At 47.2% G+C, this 26,030-nt stretch overlaps 1 protein-coding gene and 1 long non-coding RNA gene across 26 annotated transcripts in view; one reads left to right on the top strand and one right to left on the bottom strand.

The window, feature by feature from the left end:
• The window catches only part of LOC105496296 (DLG associated protein 4), a 234,076-nt gene that overhangs the window by 191,156 nt on the left and 16,890 nt on the right, over nt 1-26,030 (top strand). For 12 of the 23 annotated variants that reach the window (XM_011766607.2, XM_024797455.2, XM_071079375.1 and 9 more), the window contains 3 exons: nt 3,464-3,825; nt 5,996-6,075; nt 6,941-7,353. In XM_011766607.2, coding sequence (XP_011764909.2) covers nt 3,464-3,825; nt 5,996-6,075; nt 6,941-7,353 — 855 coding nt within the window. Of the gene's footprint in view, nt 1-3,463; nt 3,826-5,995; nt 6,076-6,329; nt 6,419-6,940; nt 7,354-26,030 lie in introns of all 23 variants that reach the window. The other 11 variants (XM_011766608.3, XM_011766606.3, XM_071079372.1 and 8 more) reach the window with 2 other exon arrangements.
• LOC139358468 (uncharacterized) overlaps nt 8,967-26,030 on the bottom strand; it is an 86,742-nt gene continuing 69,678 nt past the window's right edge. For all 3 annotated transcript variants that reach the window (XR_011613379.1, XR_011613380.1, XR_011613378.1), the window contains one exon: nt 8,967-16,377. This is a non-coding gene — a long non-coding RNA (uncharacterized lncRNA). The remainder of the gene's footprint in view (nt 16,378-26,030) is intronic.

The following is a 26,030-nucleotide window of genomic DNA, read 5'->3' as shown; positions in this document are numbered from 1 at the left end:
ATCCCTCCCACCCTGGCTTCTGGAACAGATGAGAGTACTGAGAAGTCCAGAGGGCAAGCAGGAGCCTGGAAGCCAGGCCTCAGCCTCAGTCAAGGCCCTTTCTACTCCCACAGTCAGATTTTGGTTTGGTGTACCCCTGCAGACTGGTCCCAGGGCCCAGCAGGATGCTGTAGGGGTATGGTGATGAGTGAAGGCCCCAAACACCTGCAGCCCAGCCCAGCGAGGAGGGGCCCAAGGCCTGGAGAGCAGAGTGAGGTGGCTGTGCCATGGAGCAGATGCGGCTGCTGCTTACTCCTGCAATCTGAGCAAGTTGTCCAACCTTCCTGAGCTTCACGCCCCACCTGCAAAGTGGGCATAATCATGATCTCTACCTCACAGGCACTGAGGCTTACATTACAAAGCTGCAAAGCTGCTGAGCACAGCTTAGTAAATGACCCAGCTTTTGGCCCGCAGCCTGTGCCTTGTGGCCAGCTGAACGCAGGCGCTTCTCTTCGCTGAGCAGGCCTGTCCCCCTTCTCGCAGGATGTTGTGTTAGAGGGCCATACTCCTTTTGACCTGAGCCCTGTCTCCTGCCTCCCTGCTGCCTTTCTTCTGGCCCAGAGAGGTGGCTGTCCTTCTGCCTGCACACTGCTGTTTGGTTGGTAACCAGAGATGCAGGTGTCTGTCTGGGGGATCCCTGAGTTTTCTCAAGGCCTGAGCAGGACTGGGACATTTCGAACAGATGAGTAGGAAGTGAGTGCTCCTGGCTTGGAACTCAGAGCACTTTGTCCGCCTCTGGACTAGGTTGGGCACAAGGCACAGCATCCAGTTCCCTGGGCTTAACATCGTGGCATGTGTTACTTTCAAAGAACTCACTGCAGAGCTGTTTCTCTGCTGATGAGGGCTCCTGGCTTTCCTGGAATCCAGTACAAGGCCTTGGTTCCATAGATGTCTATTGGATGAACAGATGGATTATTTTAAATTAAATTTTTAGGCCGGGCGCCGTGGCTCAAGCCTGTAATCCCAGCACTTTGGGAGGCCGAGATGGGCGGATCATGAGATCAGGAGATCGAGACCATCCTGGCTAACACGGTGAAACCCCGTCTCTACTAAAAAATACAAAAAACTAGCCGGGCGAGGTGGCGGGTGCCTGTAGTCCCAGCTACTCGGGAGGCTGAGGCAGGAGAATGGCATAAACTCAGGAGGCGGAGCTTGCAGTGAGCTGAGATCTGGCCACTGCACTCCAGCCTGGGCAGCAGAACGAGACTCCATCTCAAAAAAAAAAAAAATTAAATTTTTAATTTTTAGACAATTGTAGATTCACACGCAGTTGTAAAAATAATACAGAGGGGTTCTTCGTACCCTTTACTCAATTTCCCTCAATAGTAAGATCTTGCAAAACTGTAATACATTCTCACATCCAGAATGTCAACAGATATAATCCACCCACCTTATTCAGATTTCCCCAGTTCCACTTGTGTTCACTTGTGTGTGTGTTAGTGCTGTGCAATTTTATCACATGCATGCATTCATGTAACCATCCCCACACTCGATACAGAACTACTCTATCACTTCATACAAGGGTCCCTCTTGTTACCCTTTTATAGCCACACCTACTTCCCTCCTGCCCTCCCCTTCACCCTCTCCCTAGTGACCTCCTCTGCCCTAGCCCCTGGCAACTACTAATCTGTTCTCTATAATTAGGTCACTTCAAGAATGTTATAGGCCAGGCACAGTGGCTCACACCTATAATCCCAGCATTTTGGGAGACTGAGGCAGGAGGATCCCTTGAGTCCAGGAATTTGAGACTAACCTGGGCAACATAGCGAGACCCCATCTCTACCAAAACTTTTATTTTTGAGACGTAGTTTCGCTCTTATTGCCTAGGCTGGAGTACAATGGCATGATCTCGGCTCACTGCAGCTTCTGCCTCAGTCTCCCGAGTAGCTGGGATTACAGGTGTGCACCACCATGCCTAGCTGCATGTTTAGTTTTATAAGAAAATGCCAATGTGTTTTCCATGACAGTAGTATCACTGTTTCTCCACATTCTCAATAGCATTTGATGTTGTCACTTTTTAGCCATTCTGATAGGTTATGTGATAGTATCTCATAGTGGCAGATGGGTGGTTTCTGCAGTCCTCTGTCCACAGCTCCTATGATACTGGGCCTTGTTTTTTGAGTTTCTCCTGGGTTATCACCATCACCGTGATTGTAGCCCCTTGACGGCAGGGCTTATCTGGCTCGTGGGCCCAGACCAGGGTAGGGGCTTGTTTCAGTTCTCACAGGGCAACAGGCAGCTGGAGTTAAGGTGCTGAGAAAGGCACTAGATCCAACCTCACTCTCCTAGCAGGTAGCTACTGTTGGAAAAGCAGTTTCTATTGCCAACAGAGTTCATCGTCTGAGAAGCAAGCAGTGGGCCTTTGGTGTTTTGGGCCCCTGCTGTGGGTCAGCCCCTGGCTGGGATCAGGGTGAGATTCAGAGATGGCTCAGGTTCCTACCCATGGCAGGGCCTGGCTCTGGGAATCTCAGTGGAGAACAGGGAGGCAGACCAGTGTACAGGGTTTCCCATAAGGAGGAAGAGGTGGGGCAGGAATGGCAAGATAGGGGAGGGGGTTAGCTGGACCCTGAAGGATGTGTTTTTGTGTGTGTGTGTGTGTGTGTGTGTGTGTGTGTGTGTGTTTTGAGATGGAGTTTCGCTCTTGTTCCCCAGGCTAGAACCTCGGCTCACTGCAGCCTTCGCCTCCTGGGTTCAAGCAGTTCTCCTGCCTCAGCCTTCCGAGTAGCTGGGATTGCAGGCATGTGCCACCACGCCCAGCTAATTTTCTGTATTTAGTAGAGACGGGGTTTCTCCCTGCTGGTCAGGCTGGTCTCAAACTCCTGACCTCAGGTGATCTGCCCGCTTCGGCCTCCCAAAGTGCTGGGATTACAGGCGTGAGGCACCGTGCCCGGACGAATGTGTTCATTTTTGACCAGACGGAGAGGGGCATCCAAGCAGAGGGAATAAGGGAGAGGGAAGGTGGTGTGGAAGGAAAAGACCAGGGGAGCACTGAGTCTCTCAGTGACCTTGAAGATAGCAAGGTTAACCATTCCTTAGCTGTTTTGACATCTGCTCAGTTGTCACCACCTCCCCACGACACGGGTCAGGGTCTGTCAGAGCCTTGTGGCCCCACGCACTTCACTTAGCACATGCCCCTGCTGGATAATAAGGTTTGTGTGTGACTGACGTGGGGGATATCTTTGGCCAGTGGTGGCATCCCCTCACGACTTTCTCTCGAATGAGGGTGGGTAGGGCCTGTGTGTGTCTGTCTTGGTCATTGCTATCTTGACCCTCATTCTCCCTGCTCCAGAAATCCTTGTGGACAGAATGGCTGAGGCCAGAGCTAGGGCCAAGTCAGGCAGGGCTTCTGCACTGGAAGGGGCTTGAGAGGGTTGGGGGCTTCACCATCTCACCTCTCCCCTGCCCTTCTCTCATCCATCTGCAGGTTCATCATGCCTAGTGGCGTATAAGAAGACCCCGCCACCGGTCCCTCCACGCACCACTTCAAAGCCGTTCATCTCAGTCACAGTCCAGAGCAGTACTGAGTCTGCCCAGGACACCTACCTGGACAGCCAGGACCACAAGAGTGAGGTGACTAGCCAGTCGGGCCTGAGCAACTCATCGGACAGCCTGGACAGCAGTACCCGACCGCCCAGCGTGACACGTGGTGGAGTCGCCCCAGCCCCTGAAGCCCCAGAGCCACCCCCAAAACATGCATCTCTGAAAAGTGAACAAGGGACGCTGACCAGCTCTGAGTCCCACCCCGAGGCCGCCCCCAAAAGGAAACTGTCATCAATAGGAATACAAGTAGGGGCTCCTTTTGCACTGTGTGTCCTCAGCCCACTCCGTGCACCTGCCTGCGTGTAATTACATCTGGTGGAGGCCCACTAGGTCTCCTGGGAAAAGGTGGTTTGTCTCTCTATTTTGGGGGTTCAGCCCCAAGTGGGCAAACCGAATTCCACCCATAGCCACGCCTCCCTGGTGTCTGCCCACACGCGCCGCTGGTCAGCAGCCGCGGGCATGTGTTTCTGCTTCTCCAGTGGGTTGTCCCAGTGAATGTAGTTACACTCAGCCAGCCATCTCCTGTCCACTGTTTGTCCACTGTCTGTCTGTCCACTCCACCCTTTGCCCTGCCAGCTGGCCCGTGGGAGGCGGGACTGGCCTAACAGTTCTCTAATCCAAGGTCAGCTCGGGTGCGGAGGCCATAGCCCCGCTTGGCGGCAGGAGCAGCATGGAGCATAGACGCTGATGGGCCAGGGGCCCAGGACCCAGGGCCCTTGAGCCATGGGGGTTGCTCGAGGGGAACTTTGCCCAGAGCCCTCTCGGGCCTTGGGGACAGGTAGGTGGCTTGAGGGACCAGGCTCGTGTCATTGAGAAAGGTGATACCGGTCTCAATGCCTCTCTCCATGGGATAGGGTCCAGGCGATGATTCCTCCAGGGCTAGGTGGCCAAAGTCAGCAGGCCCTCCATAGTCGTGGCACACAGCAGGGCAGGTGTGCCAGCTTCCCCTCCACTGCTTCATTGCACTCCTGCATGCACCCGATATCAATAATCTGTCTTGTTTGCTGAGCTGGGGAAACTTGGGCCCTGCCTTGTAGTTTTTAAGAGTTTGTCTAAATCCAGATTGAGTGGACTCTCCCTGCCCTGGCTGGACCTACAGACCAAACTAGGGCACATTCAGAGCTGTAGGGAAGGGGCAGCTACAGTGGGTGAGGGTGAGCAGGGAGACAGGCCCCCTCCAAGCCCAGGGGGTGAGTCAGGGAGGACGAGGCGTTGTGTGTTGTGGCACAGGCTGCAGGGGACTCCTCCAGCCACCCCCGAGCAATTGGATGTGGCCCAGCTGATAACAAAGCACTGAAATGCAGGAGCGTGGGACACAAACTGGAGCTTGAATGGAACAGAGAAGGCTTACTGAGCAATTTCTTGCAGTTGCCTGGACTTGTTTCCTCCAAGAGGCAGCTCTAGGCTTCTGCTTCCCCACATACAAACAGGGAGAGAGTTGGCCAGGAGACTCTGCTGTCTGTTTTCTGGGCTTCTTAAGTGTCCAGACCCTGCCCTGCAGGTGGGATTCTCAGAAACACAGAGAGTAGCCTGATCTTTGACCCTTGGTCCTGACCACCCATATCTTTGGGCAGCCCCACCCTCTTTTTGGCCAAACCAGATGCGCTTATCTTCCCGGAAAGCCTAAGAGTTAGGACTACCCTTGATTGCTTTCACCCAGAAAATGACACCGGGATAAGGACTCTCTTAGGCCTGTCCTGGGCATCATTTCCCTGGATTCACCCCAGCCCCATTCTTGCTCTCACTGCAGCTTCTTGGAGATCCAGTGATGCTGCATTCCTTGAGCCGGCTTTTGCCGAGGGGAAATGTGGCTGCATCCCTGTCCCAGAAAGCTTCCCTGGCCCCTACTTTTCTCCACAAGGCCAAGAGACTGAAGAGTCCCCAGTTTCTGAGGATGCCCTGAACCCTTTGGTGCCTCATGCCCTAGGCTGAGTGTGGGTTCTCCCTCATTCTTGAGTGATGATAGGAAGGCTGGCCTGGCTGCCCTGTGGCCCAGCACCTTTGTCCCGGAGAAGAAAGGCAGGCGCGGGGCATCACTGTTGTCCTGTTCCTTCCACTTCACAGGAGTGGAGGGGTGACAGCTTTCCGCTTGGCCCTGACCCCAGTCCTTCCTACTGCTCCCCAGGGCTACCCAGTGCTAAAGGTAACCTCAGCCAAGTATGAATAATGCCCAGGGACTTCGGTGGCTCCTGTCTGGGTGGCAGTTTCTGAATCGAGAACTGCTGTCCAGGGTTTGCCCTTAGTGCAGGCACCTCTGGCCTGCCCTCCAGGCTTCCACCACAGGGTTTGGGGAGTGATCTTTGCCTCAAGACAGCCGCCAGCTTCAACTACACCAGATAACGGCTGTGGCTTTGTGTGTGTGTGTGTTTTCTTTCTCTTTCGTCGTCCTTTTTTTTTCTCTCTGATGCGTGTGAAGGAGAGGACTAGAAGGAACGGTTCCCACCTCTCGGAGGACAACGGACCCAAAGCGATCGATGTGATGGCACCCTCCTCAGAGTAGGGAAAGCCAGTCATCTCCACCCCATCCCACCTCCCATCCACCTGCCCGCCCGCCTCCACGCGAATGAGCAGTGCCCGGCTTAACCTGGTCCGGCCTCGGGCCCACGTGCAGTGTCCGCATGCCTCGTGTCTGTCTGTCCACACGTCCGTTTGCGTCGTCCCACTAATGTGAATTTCAGCAGCAAGTGTGGTGTTTGTTTTTTATTTTTGTCTTTGTCTCTGTGCCGTTGCTGTCGTTGTCCTTCAATAAGGTTGACTGCATTCAGCCAGTGCCAAAAGAGGAGCCCAGTCCCGCTACCAAATTCCAGTCCATCGGGGTTCAGGTAGAGGACGATTGGCGGTAAGTCGGACAGAGGTGGCGGCTGCTTCTCCCCTCTCCTCTCCCTCCCTCCGCTCTCACCTCTCCTGCTCTCCCTAACCCACTTCTCCTTGCTGGATTTCTAATAACCAAGCTGGGTTTGGGTTGCGGGTGGTGGCCCAGGCATGGGAGGCTGGGCAGGGGCGGGCGGGTGGACAGATGAGCACTTGCTCTGTGAGACCAGTCACCCACGGGGGCCACGGCTGGGCCTGGACATGGCCTCAGCTGCCCTGATGCTGGTGGTCTTCCTGGCCCCACTGCAGTAAACAGGCAACCTTATGACCTTGTCCTCGTGTGTGTGTGCGTGTGGGCTTGGGCGGGATGGGGCAAGGGCTGAGCCAAGAATGAGATGGGGGCTGTGGGACCCGCTTCAGGCGCATGGTGAGCAGATGATGCATCCGTTTCTCTGTCTCCCGTGTGTCCGGGTCAAGGCGGCCTCTGGTCTCTGGCCCTCTTGGTGACTCACTCCTTCCTGTCCCCACCCCATCCACCCCCTACCCACAGAAGCAGCGTCCCCTCTCACAGTATGTCCTCCCGACGGGACACAGACTCGGATACCCAGGATGCCAATGACTCAAGCTGTAAGTCATCTGAGAGGAGCCTCCCGGACTGTACCCCTCACCCCAACTCCATCAGCATCGATGCCGGTCCCCGGCAGGTCCCCAAGATTGCCCAGATCAAGCGCAACCTCTCCTATGGAGACAACAGCGACCCTGCCCTAGAGGCGTCCTCGCTGCCCCCACCCGACCCCTGGCTTGAGACCTCCTCCAGCTCCCCAGCAGAGCCAGCACAGCCAGGGGCCTGCCGCCGAGACGGCTACTGGTTCCTAAAGCTACTGCAGGCAGAAACGGAGCGACTAGAAGGCTGGTGCTGCCAGATGGACAAGGAGACCAAAGAGAACAACCTCTCTGAAGAAGGTGGGTGCCACACGGATGGTCCTTGGGCAAGGGTAGAAGGTGTTCGCAGCTGGTTCTCCAGCTGGTGGCCGGCAGCTTCCGAACTTCTGAGGGGGGAGGGTCTCTTAGGTTCTCTTCTTGGGCTAGTTTTTGAGCTCCTCCTTACTTTCTTCGCATTCTTCCGTCCATCCACCTATTGAACCAAACCTCTTTTCAGAAAGGGTTGCTGGTGATAGCTGCTTGTTGTGCAGGCTGTGAGGTCACCCACACCTGAGTTTGAATCCCAGCTCCTCCCTTAGTTCTGAAGTAACCTTGGTCAGGTTACTCTGAGCCCCCATTTCCTCATCTGTAAAATGGATTTAATCCTCTGCTCACTATGTGAGCATGTTGTAAGGGTTGAATGTGGTCGTGCATGTAAAGGGCCTGACACAGAGAAAAGTGGGAGCCTAATTATGACTTCAAGAACTTCCTTTTTTTTTTTTTTGAAATGGAGTCTCGCTCTTGTCACCCAGGCTGGAGTACAGTGCCACGATCTCAGCTCACTGCAACCTCTGCCTCCCAAGTTCAAGCAGTTCTCCTGCCTCAGCCTCCTGAGTAGCTGGGACTACAGGCACGTGCCACCACACCTGGCTGACTTGTATTTTTAGTAGAGACGGGGTTTCACCATGTTGGCCAGGCTGGTCTTGAACTCTTGATCTCAGGTGATCTACCCGCCTCTGCCTCCCAGAGTGCTGGGATTACAGGCATGAGCCACCACACTCAGCCAACAGCTTCTTCCTGAGTGCTTCCTGTGTGCCAAGTACCAGGGATCCAACTGGGTCTCAACAGGGCGTGAAGAAGTTATGCTTTTATTTCCCACTTATGTTTCTACCTATATCATGCCAATTTCCAAAAACTCCTTTGAGAAGTTAGTTCAAGAAAGTGCTAGACATGTGTAGGGAACCTAGATTCAAAGGTGGTTGAAGGGGGATTGGGTGGTGGAAGGGAGGTCCTGGGCAGCTCCAGGCTGTTGACCTGCACCCACCTGGTTCACCTGAGGTTCTGGTTCCCATTGAGCTACTCCTCCACACTCAGGAAGGACAGGTCTTCAGAGTGTCCAAATGGTGTTGACCCACATCCCATACATGATGGAGGGGCCCTGAGGACAGCAGCCTTTGATGATGCAGAAGGCTCATCAGAGTCATTGTTTTCACTGTCCTCTAGGCCAATTCCCAGCTTTGATGTCACACCCACTAGTGCAGGGGAAGTGTTGTGAGGAAAGTACCTAGTAACTTTTTACAAGAAAATTATTTTAAAAAATCAAAACAGAGACAGGGATCAGAGAGCATTAAAAGTCTTCTAAGAGAAGGCCGGGCGCGGTAGCTCACGCCTGTAATCCCAGCACTTCGGGAGGCTGAGGCAGGCGGATCACGAGGTCAGGAGGTCGAGACCATCCTGGCTAACATGTGAAACCCCATCTCGACTAAAAATACAAAAAATTAGCCGGGCGTGGTGGCGGGTGCCTGTAGTCCCAGCTACTTGGGAGGCTGAGGCAGGAGAATGGCGTGGACCCGGGTGGCAGAGTTTGCAGTGAGCCTAGATCAGACCACTGCACTCCAGCCTGGGCCACAGAGCGAGACTCCATCTCAAAAAAAAAAAAAAAAAGAGTCTTCTAAGAGAAAATATCCAGCCCACTGCCCTACCTTTAGTTTTTACTAGCTATATATTCTGGTATTTGCCTTCATGTATGTTTTTAAAAATGTGACTGATTACCTTATATTTGCTCTCTAAAATTAATCATTTCTATTAATTTCCTGTTACCATAGGCATAGATGAGTGTTTAGCTCTCACACAACCTCTATCTCCCTTTCCCCCACCCTCTGTATACATCACACTTTATGGTTAAATAGTAATCAGTGTTTCTGTTTACTGAGTGTGTAAAATTGTTTATTGCAGAACTTAACAGTATATTATTATTGCATTTTCTTCTTTTTACATTTTGTTTTTCCTAAAACAATTTGTCCTGTTGCCACATTTTAAAAATACGCTCCATTTGCTAAATTAAAAAAAAATTTTAAGAGACATGGCCTCACTGTGTCATCCAGGTTGGAAGTGCAGTGGCATAAGCATAGCTCACTGCAGCCTCAAACTCCTGGGCCGAAGTAATCCTCTCGCCTCAGCTTCCTGAGTAGCAAGGGTCTACCACAGAGTGCCACCATGCTCAGCTAATTTTTTAAATTTTTTTATAGGGACAAGGTCTCCCTGTGTTGCCTAGGCTGGTCTCAAACTCCTGGGCTCAAGTCATCCTCCTGGGTTGGCCTCCCAAAGTGCTGGGATTATAGGCATCAGCCACTGCAGCCAGCCTACAAAACTTTTTTTTGTTTGTTTGTTTTTTGAGATGGAGTCTCGCTCTGTCGCCCAGGCTGGAGTGCAGTGGCATGATCTCTGCTCACTGCAAGCTCCACCCACTGGGTTCACGCCATTCTCTTGCCTCAGCCTCCTGAGTAGCGGGGCCTACAGGCACCCGCCACTGCGCCTGGCTAATTTTTTGTATTTTTAGTAGAGACAGGGTTTCACTGTGTTAGCCAGGATGGTCTCGATCTCCTGACCTTGTGATCCGCCCACCTCGGCCTCCCAAAGTGCTGGGATTACAGGCGTGAGCCACCGCGCCTGGCCAAAACTTTTTTTTTTTTTAGAAGAAAAATTAGCTGGTCATGGTGGCACATGCCTGCAGTCCTCGCTAGTCTGGAGGCTAAGGCAGGAGGAACACTTGAGTCCGGGAGTTTGAGGCTGTGGTGAGCTATGATTGAGCCCTGCATTCCAGCCTGGGCAACAGAATGAGATCTTGTCTCAAAAAAAAAGGTGCCGGGCATGGTGGCTCATGCCTGTAATCCCAGTGCTTTGAGAGGCTAAGGTGGGCAGATCACTTGAGCCCAGGAGTTTAAGAACAGCCTGGGAAGCATAGTGAGACCTTATATCTACAGAACATTTTTTAAAACTTAGCCGGGTGTGGTGGTGGCCACCTGCAGTCCCAGCTACTCAAGAGGCTGAGGTAGGAGGATTGCTTGAGCCCTGGAGGTTGAGGCTACAGTGAGCTGTGGCACCACTGCACTCCAGCTTGGGTGACAGAACGTGACCCTGTCTAAAAAAATAATAATATATTTATACGTAAATACAATTTGTATATTTCTATGCAAATATAAAAATGATATGAAGTTAAAAATAATTTTCCCTCAGAATCTTAAAGACTCCATCTTTTTTAATTATTTTTTTGAGACAGAGTCTCGCTCTGTTGCCCAGGCTGGAGTGCAGTAGCGTGATCTCAGCTCACTGCAACCTCCACCTCCTGGGTTCAAGTGATTCTCCTGCCTCAGCCTCCCTAGTAGCTGGGATTACAGGTGTGCACCACCATGCCTGGCTAATTTTTTGTATTTTTAGTAGAGATGGGGTTTCACCATGTTGGCCAGGCTGGTCTCGAACTCCTGACCTCAGATAATCCGCCTGGCTCGGCCTCCCAGAATGCTGAGATTACAGCTGTGAGCCACTGTGCCTGGCCACCTTGTATTAATTTTTAAAAGTAATTTTCTCACTTCTATTTGTTCTGTTGTCTAGCTCTGGAATTTCTGTCAGTTGCTGTACCTGCTGGGTGGATCCTCAGGCTCTCACCTTTTCTTCCTCATGTCTTTTTGTTGGACTTTCTGGAAGGTTTTCTTTTTCTTTTCTCTTTTTCTTCTGCCCTATAATGGCTTTACTGAGATATAATTCACATACCTCAAAATTCACCCTTTTAAAGTACACATTTAATAAACTCACAGTGGCATTTAGTGTACTCACAGTGTGGTGCAACCATCACTACTGTTTAAGAACATGTTCATCGCCCCAAAAAGATGCTCTCTACTCATTAGGAGCTGCTCCTGCAGCCTTAGGCAACCTCTAATCTTTCTGTCTCTGTGGATTTGCCTATTCTGGACATTTTATATAAACAGAATAATACCATATATGGCCTTTTGTGTCTGGCTTTCACTTGGCATGTTGAGATTCATCCATGTTGTAGCATATGCAGTATTTCATTCCTTTTTGTTGCTGAATAATATTTCATTTCACACTACATTTTATTTGGCCATTCTTCTGTTGATGGACATTTGGGTTGTTTGTACTTTTTGGCTATTATGAATAATACTGCTAGAATATTCATGTACAAGTTTTTGTATGGATGTATATTCATTTCTTTTGGAGTAGAAATGCTAGGTCAAACTTCTATTTTTGTTTTCCTTTTTTGTTGTAAAATAACATATAAAATTTACCTTTTAACTCTTTTTAAGTGTGCAATTCAGTGGCATTAATTACATTCACAATATTGCTACCATCACAAGCATCTATTTCCAAAACTTTTTCATCTAAAACATAAAATCTACCCATTAAACAGTAATTCCCCACTATCCTCTCTGGCTAGCCCCTGATATCCTCTACTTGCTGTGTCTACAAATTTGCCTTGTCCTTTTGTGTTTAGCATGTTTTCAAGGTTCATCCATGTTATAGCATGTATCAGAACTTCCTTTTTGTGGCTGAGTAATATTCCATTATGTGTACAGTATACACCACATTTTGTTCATCTATTGCTGGGCACTTGGATTGTTTCCACCTTTTGGCTATTGTGAGTAATGCAGCTGTGAAGATGGGCGTGTTTGAGTCCCTGTTTTTAATTCTTTGGGGAGTACAATTGCTAAGTTATCTGGTAACTCTATGTTTAACTTTTTGAGGAACTGCTGAACTGTTTTCCATGGAAGCTATACCATTTTATATTCCCACCAGCAAAGCACGAAGGTTCCAGTTTCTCCACATCTTCACGAAAACTTGTCTTCTGTCTTCTAAAAAAATTATAGCCATCCTAACGGCTATGAAGTAGATGAAGTAGTATCTTACTATGATTTTGATTTGTATTTCTCTTATGACATTGAGCATCTTTTCATGTGTCTGTTGGTCATTTGTATGTCTTCTTGGAAGAAATGGCCAAGGCCTTCACCCATTTTTTAATTGGGTGATTTGTCTTTTTGTTATTGAGTTGTAAGTCCTTTATATATTCTGGGTTCTGGACCCTCATCATATATATGATTTGCAGATATTTTCTCCCATTCTTTTCACTTTCTTCCTGGTGACTTTTGATGCACAAAGGTTCTTTTTTTTTTTTTTTTTTTTTTTTTTTTTTTTTTTTGAGACAGAGTCTTGCTTTGTTGCCCAGACTGGAGTGCAGTGACGCCATCTCGGCTAACTGCAGCTTCCACCTGCTGGATTCAGGCAATTCTGCCTCAGCCTCCTGAGTAGCTGGGATTACATGTACGTGCCACCATGCCTGGCTAATTTTTTGTATTATTAGTAGAGACGGGGTTTCACCATGCTGGCCAGGCTGGTCTCGAACTCCTGACCTCATGATCTGCCTGCCTTGGCCTCCCAAACTGCTGGGATTACAGGTGTGAGCCACCATGCCTGGCCGACACACAAAGTTTCTTAGTTTTGATGAAATCCATTTTTTCCTTTTGTTGCTTGTGTCTCCACGTTTTTTAAAAAAATATGAGCATATATTAATATAAATTTAAGATAAGCAGTTGAGGCACTGAGAAGCTGACTGGCAGTTTTGTGTGGGCAGAGCTTGTTTTAAGTAGGTTTTCTATGGACCCCTTCTTAGAATAGTGGTTTTAGGCTGGGCGTGGTGGCTCAAGCCTGTAATCCCAGCACCCCAGCACTTTTCGAGGCCGAGGCGAGAGTATCTCTTGAGCCCAGTAGTTCAAGACCAGCCTGTTCAACATAGCAAGACCCCCATCTCTACCAAAAATGTAAAAATTAGCCAGGCATGATGGCATGTGCCTGTTGTTCCAGCTATTCGGGAGGCTGACAAGCAGGGAGGATTGCTTGAGCCCAGGAAGTCGAGGCTGCAGTGAGCCAAGATTGGGCCACTACATTCCAGCCTGGGTGACAGAGTGAGACCCTGTCTCAAAAGGAAAAAATCATAAGGAAGAGAAAATATATTTACTGTTCATTAAGTAGAAGCGCATCGTCATAAAGGTCTTCATCCTTGTCTTCACACTGTGTACACTGAGGAAGAGGAATGGGGAAGAGGAGGAATGTTGGTCCTGCTGTCTCAGGGGTGGCAGATGGGAAGAAAATTGATACATAAGTAGATTTGTGCAGTTCAAACCTGTGTTGTTCAAGGGTCACCTGTATTTCACCATATATTCAATATAAAATTATTGCAATATTTTATATTCCTTTTCATAGTAAGTCTTTAAAATTTAGTGTATATTTTACTCTTACAGCACATCTTAATTCAGACAAACTACATTTCAGGTGCTTACTGACCACATGTGGTTAGTAGCTGCTGTATTGAATAGCACAGATTGAGACAGTAAGCCTGGGGCAGGGTGCACAGATTGCTTCATGCCAATAGGATGATTCTGTGGGTTTGATTCCCTTTAACTTTCCTTTACTATATTAATTATAGTTATTTCTAGAGCAAGAAGATGTTTACCTGCAAAGGAAATTATGTCATGCCAAACAATATTGGTATTACCTTCCTGTCTACCTGGGAGGGAAGGGGTCTTTCGTGATGTTTCTGGATAACCACACCACAACTCCTGCAGCTGAACACTCTAGAGGGAGCCCTTTCCATAGCCCTGTAGCACTTACTGCAGCTTACAGACAGATGGAGTCACATAGCTCATGTCCCTTATCTAAAATACGTATTCTGACTGCTCAGGGAACCCAGCAGTGCCCACCCACCCAGATGGCTGCCTGTCTTGATTGGATTTTGCATTGCCCTCTTGTCTAAACCTGAAGAACTTTAAACTTGACAATGTTCTTTTCAGACAATTTCTTTTTCTGAATTGTGGTTAAATATATATATCATGAAAATTACCATTTCAACCAAGTGTACAGTCTGTGGCATTAATTAAATTCACATTGTTGTACAACCATCACCACCGTCCATCTCTAGAACTTGTTTTGTCTTCCCCAACTGAAATTCTGTGCCCATTAAACACTGACTCCCCATTCCCTCCTACCCCCCAGCCACTGGCAGCCACCACTCTACTTTGTCTCTGTGAGTTTGACTATTCTAGCTACTTCATGTAAGTGGAACCATGCAGCATTTGTTCTTTTGTGACTGGCATATTTCACTTTGCATAATGTCTTCAAGGTTCATCCATAGCATGTGTCACAGTTCTCTCCCTTGTTAAGGCTGAGTAATATTCCATTGTATGTAGAGACCATATTTTATGTATCTATTAATTTGCCAATAGATAGGTGGATTGCATCTACCTTTTGGCTGTTGTGAATAATGTTTCCTGTCTCTTAAGAATGATATTCTTAATTAAAACAACAAGGCTCTCTGATTAAATTCTGTACATCCACTCAAGGTCCTGACTTGTGACCACAAGTTAATTTTTTGGTATTTTGTTTGTTATGTTTTTGTGAGACAGAGTCTCACTCTGTTGCCCAGACTGGAATGCAGTGGCGCGATTTCTTCGGCTCACCACAACCTCCGCCTCCTGGGTTCAAGTGATTCTCGTGCCTCAGCCTCCTAAGTAGCTGGGATTACAGGCACGTGCCAACACGCCCAGCTAATTTTTGTATTTTTAGTAGAGACGGGGTTTCACCATGTTGGCCAGGCTGGTCTCGAACTCCTGACCTCAAGTGATCTGCCCGCCTCGCCTTCCCAAAATACTGGGATTACAGGTGTGAGCCGCCACACCCAGCCATGGCCACAAGTTTTAAGGTCACCCCTCTTACGTCTGTGAGGAACTCCACCAAGGAGATACCATACATAGCTGGGCCTCAGAGAGGATCTGCAGGCTCGGGGAGAGGAAAGGCATTCCAGATGGAGGGAGCAAAGGCACAGAAGCACGAAGGGCATAACAAGTCACCCCAAACCTAATGGCATGAAACCACCATTTTATTATGGTCATGGATTCTGTTATGTCAGCAGTTCAGAAGGAGCGTGGCAGGAACATGTTGTTTCTTCTCCATAAAGCCTGGGGCTTCAGATGGGAAGGCTCAAGGGCTGGGGGTGACATGACACCTGAGGGATGGAATTACCTAAAGGTAGTTAAGGTGTGTGCCTGGCACTTAGACAAGGATGACTCAAAGGCCAGGACAGCCAGCCACAGCCCCTGTGTATGTCCCTCCACCTGCCTTTGCTCCCTCGCAGCATGACAGCCTTCCCGTGGTGGCTCCAGACCCAAGTATGTGTTGAACACTGAGGCTGCATCACCTTTTCTGACCTAGCTCTGGAAGTCACCTGGTAACTCCTTCACTGTATTTGATTGTGTTACAAGCAAGTCACAAGCCCAAGGCAGGGCTTCAGGTTGAAGGAGGGGAGTATTAGACCCTACCTATGATACTTCACAGGGAAGTATCAAGGTTCTAGAAGAGGAAGAGGGACAGGAGAGACTGTTGGGGCCTTCAGAAAATATAGTCTGCCACAGCAAAGAAGCAGTTACATCCACTGTTAAGCTGCAGTTAAAAGAACAATTTTATTTTGAACGCTGTCTTGAACACTCTTGTCTACTTTGATACATAGAGATCTAGTTCATTTCTGTTAAATTCATACGCATATACTACATTCTCTTTGACCATTTTCCTAATGGTGTTTCGGGGGTTTTTTTTGTTTGTTTGTTTGTTTCTTTCTTTTTTTGAGACGGAGTTTCGCTCTTGTTACCCAGTCTGGAGTGCAATGGTGTGATCTAGGCTCACCGCAACCTCCCCCTCCCAGGTTCAAGCGATTCTCCTGCCTTAGCCTCCCAAGTAGCTGGAATTACAGGCATGTGCCACCACACCCGGCTAATTTTTTGTATTTTTAGTAGAGATGGGGTTTCTCCATGTTGGTCAGGCTGGTCTCGAACTCCCAACCTCCGGTGATCCGCCTGCCTGGGCCTCCCAAAGTGCTGGGATTACAGGCGTGAGCCACTGCGCCCAGGCCGTTTTGGTGTTTTCAGCGTTTCATCAACACTGGTGCATATCTTTCTACCACGACATGGGAGAATTTCTCTGGAGTACTTATCTTGGACAGAATCACTGGATGGGAGGAAACACATATTTTAATAAATTCTGCCTGATTGCTCTCCAAAGAGGTTATATCAGTTTATCCTTATACCAACTGTTTGAAAATTGCCATTTCCCTAGTATACTTACTGATAGTTGATCTTGTTGGACTTTAAATCACTTACTTGATAAGTGGAAAATTAAAACCAGTTGATATATTTCACATTTACTTGGTTACTAGAGAAGCTGTGCATATTTTAATTTTATTTATATTGGCCATTCAAACTTTACTCCTGTGAATTACTTGTATACGCTATTCATTTTTCTGTTGGATTCTCAGTATTTTTCAAATCCTCTGGGCATGGTGGCTCATGCCTTTAATCCCAGCACTTCAGGAGGCTGATGTGGGAGGATTCCTTGAGTTCAGAAGTTCAAAACTAGCCTGGGCAACATAGCGAGACCTCATGTCTACTACAAATGAAAATTAAAAAATAAAAAAAATTGGCCAGGCACGGTGGCTCATGCTTAAAATCCCAGCACTTTGGGAGGCCGAGGCAGGTGGATCACCTGAGGTCAGGAGTTCAAGACCAGCCTGGCCAACACAGCGAAAATACAAAAATTAGCTGGGTGTGGTGGCAGGCACCTGTAATCCCAGCTGGCTGAGGCAAGAGAATCGCTTGAACCCGGGAAGCAGAGGTTGCACTGAGCCAAGCGCATCACTGTACTCCAGCCTGGGTGACAGAGCTAGACTCCATCTCAAAAAAATAAATAAATAATAAAAAATAAATAAAAAATTAACTGAGCACTGTGGTGCACACCTGTAGTCCCAGTTACTCAGGAGACTAAGGTTAGAGGATTGCTTGAGTGCAGGAGAGTAAGGCTGTAGTGAGGTATGATTGTGCCAATGCACTCCAGCCTGGGCAACAGAGTGAGACCCTGTCTTTAAAAAAAAGCACTTTAAAAATCAATTTGTAGTTCTTTATATATATGGATAATTACACTATGCCTATTATAATATGACCAATATTTTCTGCCACATTATTGCTTGTCTTTTTTTTTTTGAGACAGAGTTTTGCTCTTGTTGCTCAGGCTGGAGTGCAATGGCGCGATCTTGGATCACCACAACCTCTGCCTCCCAGGTTCAAGCGCTTCTCATCTCAGCCTCCCAAGCAGTTGGGATTACAGGCATGCGCCACCACGCCCTGCTAATTTTGTATTTTTAGTAGAGATGGGGTTTCTCCATGTTGGTCAGGCTGGTCTCGAACTCGTGACCTCAAGTGATCCACCCGCCTCAGCCTCCCAAAGTGCTGAGATTACAGGCGTGAGCCACCGCTCCCAGCCTGAAGTCTCTTTCTTTCCCCAGTGTTTAGTGATGCTGGCCAGTCATTATCTGTCAGATTCCATACTTATGCAGGGGTGTGTTTCTGGGCTCTGTTCTGTTCCTCTTTTGGCTGCTTCTGTGTTAATACAACTATTTTCATTTATTTATTTAATTTTTTTTGTTTGTTTGAGAGTCTCGCTCTGGCACCCCATCTGAAGTACAGTGGCATGATCTCGGCTTACTGCAACCTCTGCCTCCCAGGTTCAAGTGATTCTCCTGCCTCAGCCTCCCAAGTAGCTGGGACTACAGGTGCATGCAACTGCACCCCGCTAATTTTTTGTAATTTTAGTAGAAATGAGGTTTCGCCATGTTGGCCAGGCTGGTCTGAAACTCCTGACCTCAGCTGACCCACCTGCCTCGGCCTCCCAAAGTGCTGGGATTATAGGTGTGAGCCATTGCGCCCAGCTGACACCTGGCCAATTTTTGTATTTCTAGTAGAGATGGGGTTTCACCATGTTGGCCAGGCTGGTTTGGAATTCCTGACCTCAAGTGATCTGCCTGCCTCAGCTTCCCAAAGTGCTGGGATTACAGGAGTGAGCCACTGTGCCCAGCTGTGTTAATATAACTTTTAATTACCATGGCTTTATAGCATGCCTTGATATCTAATGGGGTGAATGCTCCTTTATCCTTTTTGTGCAAAAAGAAAAACTATTCTTGTATATTCATTCTTCCAATATAAATTATATAATTTGTATATCAAGTTCCTCAGAAAAATTCTGTTGGGATGAAAACTGGAAGTAAAGTGAGCTTATAGATTAATAGGGGAAGAATTGATAACTGTAAAACATTGAATCTTCTCAACTATAAATCAACTTTATCACTCCATTTATTCAAGAATCCTATCATATCCTTCTACCTAAGTTTGAGTAATTTCCCTATGAAGGTCTTTCATATTTTAATTTTCATTTAATTTAGTTTTTTGAGAAAAGGTCTCGCTCTGTCACCCAGGCTGGAGCACAATGGCATGATCTTGGCTTATTGCAGCCTCAGCCTCCTGGGCTCCGGTGATCCTCCTGCCTCAACCTTCCAAATAGCTGAGGCTACAGGTGTGTGCCACCATGCCCAGCTAACTTTGAGATTTTTTTGTAGAGATAGGGTCTCAGTATGTTGTCCAGGCTGGTCTTGAACTTCTGGGCTCAAGCAGTCCTCCTGCTTTAGCCTCCCAAAGTGCTAGGATTTCATGCATGAGCCACTGCATCTGGTCTCCTGCATATTTTTATTAGATTTATTCCTTGGTACTTTCTAGTAGTTTTTGTTGAGTTTTGTGAAATTGATCATTTAAAAAATATTTGCGGCCAGGCGCAGTGGCTTAGGCCTGTAATCCCAGCACTTTGGAAGGCCGAGGCAGGCAGATCATTTGAGGTCAGGAGTTCGAGACCAGCCTGGCCAACATGGTGAGACCCCATCTCTACTAAAAATACAAAAATTAGCTGGGTGTCATGGCAAGCACCTGTAATCCCAGCTACTTGGGAGGCTGAGGCAGGAGAATCACTTGAACCCAGGAGGTGGAGGTTGCGGTGAGCTGAGATCATGCCACCACATTCCAGCCTGGGCGACAGGGAGACCCTATCTCAAAAAAAAGAGGAAAAAAAAAATTGCTTACTCTAATTAGTCACAGCTAGTAGGTAGAAATGTGTGATCCTTGTATGTTGATCTTGTGTCGGGCAACCAAGAGAATCCAACATGGTTCTTTTGGGTTTGCATCATAAATGATTATATTGTTTGCTAAGAACACCAATTTTGTCTGTCCTTATTGATATCTTGTCCAACTGTATGGCAAGGTGCTTCAGGACAGTGTGGAATAATAGGTCCCTATCTCTACCTTGGTCCTGAACGTCATTCACTCAGTAAATATTTATTGAGTACCTACCATATATGCCAGGTACTGTTGTAGCTTCTGGGGATGTAGCAGTGAACAAAACAAAATCTCTCCCCTCATGGGAAGAGATACAAATAACCAAATGTGGTAAGCAGTAACCAGGTAAGCAGTAACAAATAGCCAGGAAGGGCAAGAGCAGTATAGTGTCTGCTGCACAGGCAGGGGCAGTGTTGCTGTTGCATTGAGGGTGGTCAGGGAGGGCATCCCTGGTCAGGTGACCTGTGAGCAGAAACCTGAAGAGAGGGAGGGAGGAAGTCTGTAGAGATCTGGGGAGAAGAGAACTTTCCAGGCAGAGGGAGCAGCACCTGACTTACGGACAAGTGCTTGACATGCTCAAGGCTGAGGGAAGCCACCAGCAGGCTGAAGCCATAAGCCAGAGGAGAGGGATGGGAGACGAAGTCTAGAGTGGGAGTCAGAGTGGGGGCATCCCAGATCACAGGGGATCTCAGAAGCCCTTTTTTTTTTTTTTTGAGATGGAGTCTCACGCTTTCACCCAGGCTGGAGTGCATTGGCAGAGTTTTGGCTGACCGTAACCTCCAAGTGCCAGGCCCAAGCAATCCTCCCACCTCAGCCTCCCAAGTAGCTGGGACCACAGGCCCGCCACCACACCTAGCTGGGAGTTTCACCACGATGCCCAGGCTGCTCTTGAACTCCTGAGCTCAAGTGATCCGCCCATCAGAGGCCATTATTAAAGGCTTGGTTTTACTCCAAGAAGAGCTCATCAGAGAGTTTTGAGTGCTGCAACTTGACATACTTTTTTAAAGGATTAATCTGGCTTCTCTATTCAGATGAGAACCTCCATGTACCTTTCATTGGCACACAAATGGAAGCTGGGAGATGCATTAGGAGGATTTAACAATCTGGGTGAGAGAGACTTTAATGGAGGAATCAGATTGTGGATATGTTTTGAAGATAGAACAGGATCTCTTGACAGATTAGATATGGGGTAAGAGTAAGGGAGCCAAACATGGCTTGGAGTCTGAGTGAGGAAGAGGATAGCGTTGCCACTGAAATGGGGAAAACTATAGGAGGTGTCGATCTGGGGGAAAGTGAGGAGTTTGGAACATGTTAAATTTGATATGCTTTGTTAGACATCAGAATAGAGAAGTCAAGCAGGCAGTTGGATATATTAGTCTGAGGATAGGTCCAGTTTGAAAAGTCTATTTGGGAGTCACTAGAGTATAGATTAAGTGAATGAGATGAGAATGCCTAATATGTAGAGAAGATAAGCAGTCTAAGGACTGAGCCCAGAGACATGAACACTTAGCGGTGGGAAGGGAGGAATAAACAGCAAGATCAAAGGAAGAGCAATTGGAAGCCACCTGAACAATGTTCTCAAGGAGAGAACGTTGTCAGAGGCAGCTGATGGGCTCACCAAGCCAGATCTAGAAAGGCAGAGGTCATTAGATACAAAAAGGGCCATTTTGGTGGAATGGTGATGGCGGAAGCATGGGTAAGGCAGCCTGATAGGAGGAGGATTAAGAGAAGAGAAAACAGGAGAGTAATTGGAGACCACTTGCATGGATTTTCCTGCACAAGGAAGCAGAGAAAGGGAGGGATGTAGGGTCAAAGGAGAGAGCTGGTTTGTTGTTGTTGTTTTGAGATAGGGTCTCACTCTGTCACCCAGGCTGAAGTACAGTGGTGCGATCATGGCTCACTGCAGCCTTGAACTCCTGGACTCCACTGATCCTCCCACCCCAGCCTCCCAAGTAGCTGGGAACACAGGGGTGCACCACCACACCTGCCTAATTAAAAAATTTGTTTTTGTAGAGATGCAGTCTCGCTTTGCTGCCTAGGCTGGTCTCAAACTCCTGGGCTTAAACAGTCCCCCAGTCTCGGCCTCCTAAAGTGTTAGGATTACAGGCATGAGCCACCATGCCTGGCCTTGTTTTGTTTTTTTAATGGAGCAATATAAGCATGTTTATATGTTGTTGAGAATGACCTTGTCAGAGAAAGGGAGCTTATGCTGGAGAGAAGGGGCAACTGTTGGCGTTATCCTTAGGTAAGAAGGAATCGAATTAGTGCCCAAGTAGAGAACAGATAGCTTCTCCACAGGGACAGGAGGAAGGCCATGTCTGAGGTGAGGTGAGGTGAGGCAGGTGGGAGCAGACTCAACACCTCAGGGCGAGGAGGTGGGGAGGACGCATAGGACGTCTCTGGAGAGCAGATTTGAAACTGGCGTCCAGGAGAGAGGAGGCTCACCAGTCACTCCAAGGCCCACTGAGATTAGATGTGAAGGCAGAACTGGAATGGGGAAGGGGTGTGTTCATCCAAAAGATGAGCTTGAGTTTACTGTTTAACATTCATTGTATGATGTCTATATCACACCACTTTCTATAAAATGGTTTGTCCATTTCTCCTTAAAATTTTGTCAATTTTTGCTTTATATATTTTTGAAGATACTGGCTGGAACAAGTTTAGAATTGTAATATTCCTGGCAGATGTTCACTGATCCATTCTGTTTTTCAGAATCTATGTTTGTGTTTGCCTGAGAGTCATCTTATATGTATTATGACTATTGCAGTAGCAGCCTTCCTTTGATTAGTGTTTGTTTGGTATATCTCTTTCCATCCATTTACTTTTAACCTTTCACTGTCCTTATCAATCATGTCTCTTGTAGTCAGCATATACCTGGGTTTTATGTTTTATCTGGTTTCCTGGTTTTTATTTTAGAAATAGGTAATGTCGGCTGGGCGCGGTGGCTCACGCCTGTAATCCCAGCACTTTGGGAGGCCGAGGCAGGCGGATCACAAGGTCAGGAGATCGAGACCACGGTGAAACCCCGTTTCTACTAAAAATACAAAAAAAATTAGCCGGGCGCGGTGGCGGGCGCCTGTAGTCCCAGCTACTCAGGAGGCTGAGGCAGGAGAATGGCGTGAACCCGGGAGGCGGAGCTTGCAGTGAGCCGAGATCGCGCCACTGCACTCCAGCCTGGGCGACAGAGCAAGACTCTGTCTCAAAAAAAAAAAAAAAAAAAAAAAAGAAATAGGTAATGTCCATTTTTATGAAGTGATTTTTATATATTTAGGTTTATTCTTACCATGTTATTTTGGGGGATTTGTACTTTTTAAATGTATTTTAATTTATTTATTTAAATAGAGACGGGCTGTCACTATGTTGCCCAGGCTGGTCTCAAACTTCTAGCCTTAAGCAATCCTCCCACCTGGGCCTCCCAAAGTGTTGGGATTACAGGTGTGAGCCACTGCGCCCAGCCTCCTTTTCTGAGGTGTCTTTTTTCCTCTTTCTTCCCTTCTTTTGGATTAACTCCTCTCCCTACTCCTCTTACAAACCCTACTAGTTTTGAGGCTATATTAATTGGGATTACGTTTGCCTACAGGTAACACTAAAACATTTCTAAAAAGTGATTTAAACAAGACTGTTTATTTCATTCTCAAGAATGTCTGAGATGGTGATGGTGGAGCCACAGGCTTTTTTTTCCCTTGCGGTTTGATGCCATTAATTGGCTTTCATTGATAAGATCTTCTCATCTGTCAGAGTGCTGCTGGATCCCAGCATCCTAAGTGCATTCCAGCCAGCAAAAGGAGCCAATAGCAAAGGAGAACAAGCTGGCCCACCCACTGCTTCTGCTTCCACCCCTTTGGCCAGAATTTAGACATATAACTATGCATATCTTGCTGCAGGGGAGTCTCGGAAATGTTTGATGCCAGGCTATGTGCCCAGATAAAAATAAAAGGTCCACACAGATCACTTGTTTTCAGAAGCCTATGCTGTGCTTAGTAGACAGTGTGCACATTATAGAGAGTTGGCATCATGCTAACAACAGAAATCCGTATTCCAATCCTGATCCTAGTATAACTTGTAGGATTCTAGTACCTTGCATGCCATACCTCAGAGTTTTAATTTGACTGTACTGGCTGGGCATGGTGGCTCATGCCTGTAATCCCAGCACTTTGGGAGCCAAGGCGGAATGCCTGAGCTCAGGAGTTCGAGACCAGCCTGGGCAGCGTGGTGAAACTCCATCTTTACTAAAATACAAAAAGTTAGCTGGGCGTGGCAGCGTGCGCCTGTAATCCCAGCTACTTGGAAGGCTAAGACAGGAGAATCGCTTGAACCTGGGAGGCAGAGGTTGCAGTGAGCCCAGATTGCGCCATTGCATTCCAGTCTGGGCAGCAGAGCTAGATTCCGTCTCAGGGAAAAAAAAAAAAAAATTGACAGTACTTTGTCCTGAGAAATTCACACTATGCCTAAAGGCTTGCTGTGTTTTCATTTCCTCTGAATAAAGTTGCTATTAGATATAAAGGAAAAAAAATCAAAAGTTCTGTGTATGGCTGGGTGCGGTGGCTTATGCCTATAGTCCCAACATTGTGGGAGGCTGAGGCAGGTGGATCACTGGATCCCAAAAGTTCGAGACCAGCCTGGTCAACACAGTGAACCCCCACGAAACACCATGTAAAACACCCCACATGAAACAACATGCCTGGCTAATTTTGTATTTTGTATCTCTATAAAAAATACAAAAAAGTTATTCAGGCATGGTGGCGTGCGCTTGTAGTCCCAGCTCTTCAGGAGGCTAAGGTGGGAGTATTGCTTGATCCTGGAGGTGGAGGTTGCAGTAAGCCAAGACTGTGCCACTGCACTCCAGCCTGGGCAACAGAGCAAGACGTTGTCTCAAAAATAAAAAGGTTCTATTTCTGAGGGGGAAGTAGAAAACAAACACTGAGGACGGCTAGCCTATCTGCCCCGGAAATCACTGTATTTGTATGCTTTCTACCCTTTAAAATTTTTATAATTTTTATTTTTTCCTGATATAATCAATGTTGAAAGAAAAAAGGCTGGGTGTGGTGGTTCACACCTGTAATCCCAGCACTTTGGGAAACTGAAAGCAGGAGGACTGCTTGAGGCCAGGAGTTCGTGACCAGCCTGGGCAACCTAAGGAGACCCCTATCTCTGAAAAAAAATATATATATATTTTTTGAGACAGGGTCTCCCTCTGTCACCCAGTCTGGACATGAACGCTGCTCACTGAAGCCTCAACCCCCTGTGTTCAAACAATGCTCCTGCCTTAGCCTCCCCAGTAACTGGGACGACAGACACACACCACCATACCCAGCTGTTTTTTTAATTTTCTGTAGACATGGGATTTCACCATATTGCTCAGGCTGGTCTCAAACTACTGGGCTCAAGTGATCCACCCGCCTCAGCCTTCCAAAGTTGCTGAGATTACAGGAGTGATCCGGTAGTGAGCCCTTCCTGGAAGTATTTAAATTTCATTTCCGATTGTTCATTGTTAGTGTAATAGAAATACAGTTGATTTTTGTATACTGATTTTGTATCTTGCAACCTTACTGCACTTATTTATTAGGTCTAATATTTCTTGTGGGCCAGGCTCGGTAGCTCACACCTGTAATCCCAGAACTTTGGGAGGCCAAGGTGGGTGGATCACGAGGTCAGGAGTTCAACCTGGCCAACATGGTGAAACCCCGTCTCTACTAAAAATACAAAAATTAGCTGGGCGTGGTGGCAGGCACCTGTAATCCCAGCTACTCAGGAGGCTAAGGCAGAAAATTGCTTGAACCCAGGAGGCGGAGGTTGTAGTGAACCAAGATCACACCACTGTACTCCAGCCTGGGCAACAGAGTGAGACCCTGTCTCAAAATATATATATATTCATTTATATATATATTTATATATTTCTTGTGGATTCCTTAGGATTTTGTTTATTACAAGATGATGTCATCTGAGAATACAGATGATTTTACTTTGTTCTTTCCAATATGTATTGCTTTTATTTGGTATTTTGTCTAATGGCCCTGGCTTCAGGATAATGTTGAATAGAAGTATAAGGACAAACATCCTTCTTTTTCTTATTCCTGCTCTTAGGGGGAAATAATTTGGTCTTTCACCATTAAGTAGGATGCCAGCTGTGGATTATTATGAACATATTTTAACTATGTCTCATGGTTCACATATACAAGGGTTTTCTAAGGTATGTACTGGGATTGGAAATGCTTGTTATAGGATATTTGTTCAGATTTATGAGAAACGCCAAATTGTTCTCCAAAATGATTATACCAAATACTACTCACTTCAGCACTGTGTGAAGGGACTGAATGTTCTATGTCTTTGATCACTCTTAGTCTATACTCTCCTGGTTAGAATTATTGAATGAAATAATCTTTTTTTACTATCCACTTAGTCGTATGTTTTTTCTTTTTTAATGTAAAATGTGGTGAATTTTATTAATAGATTTTGCTCCTTTCTTGCTTTCTTTTTGGATTAATCAAGTGTTTCCACTTTTCTCATGTGAACTTATGAAATTCTTTTAGTAGTCACTCTAGAGATGAGAACCTGCATCCTTGTCTTTGTAGACTAATTCAAACTAGTACTTTTATCACTTCCCAGATCAGGAAAGACGACCTTTGAACACTTTCATTCCCTTCGTTTCCCTTCATGACTTTTGCACTA

Source organism: Macaca nemestrina, chromosome 15 (genome assembly GCF_043159975.1).
Source record: "Macaca nemestrina isolate mMacNem1 chromosome 15, mMacNem.hap1, whole genome shotgun sequence".
Classification (NCBI taxonomy): domain Eukaryota; kingdom Metazoa; phylum Chordata; class Mammalia; order Primates; family Cercopithecidae; genus Macaca; species Macaca nemestrina.
This window is presented reverse-complemented; position numbering and strand designations above follow the sequence as displayed.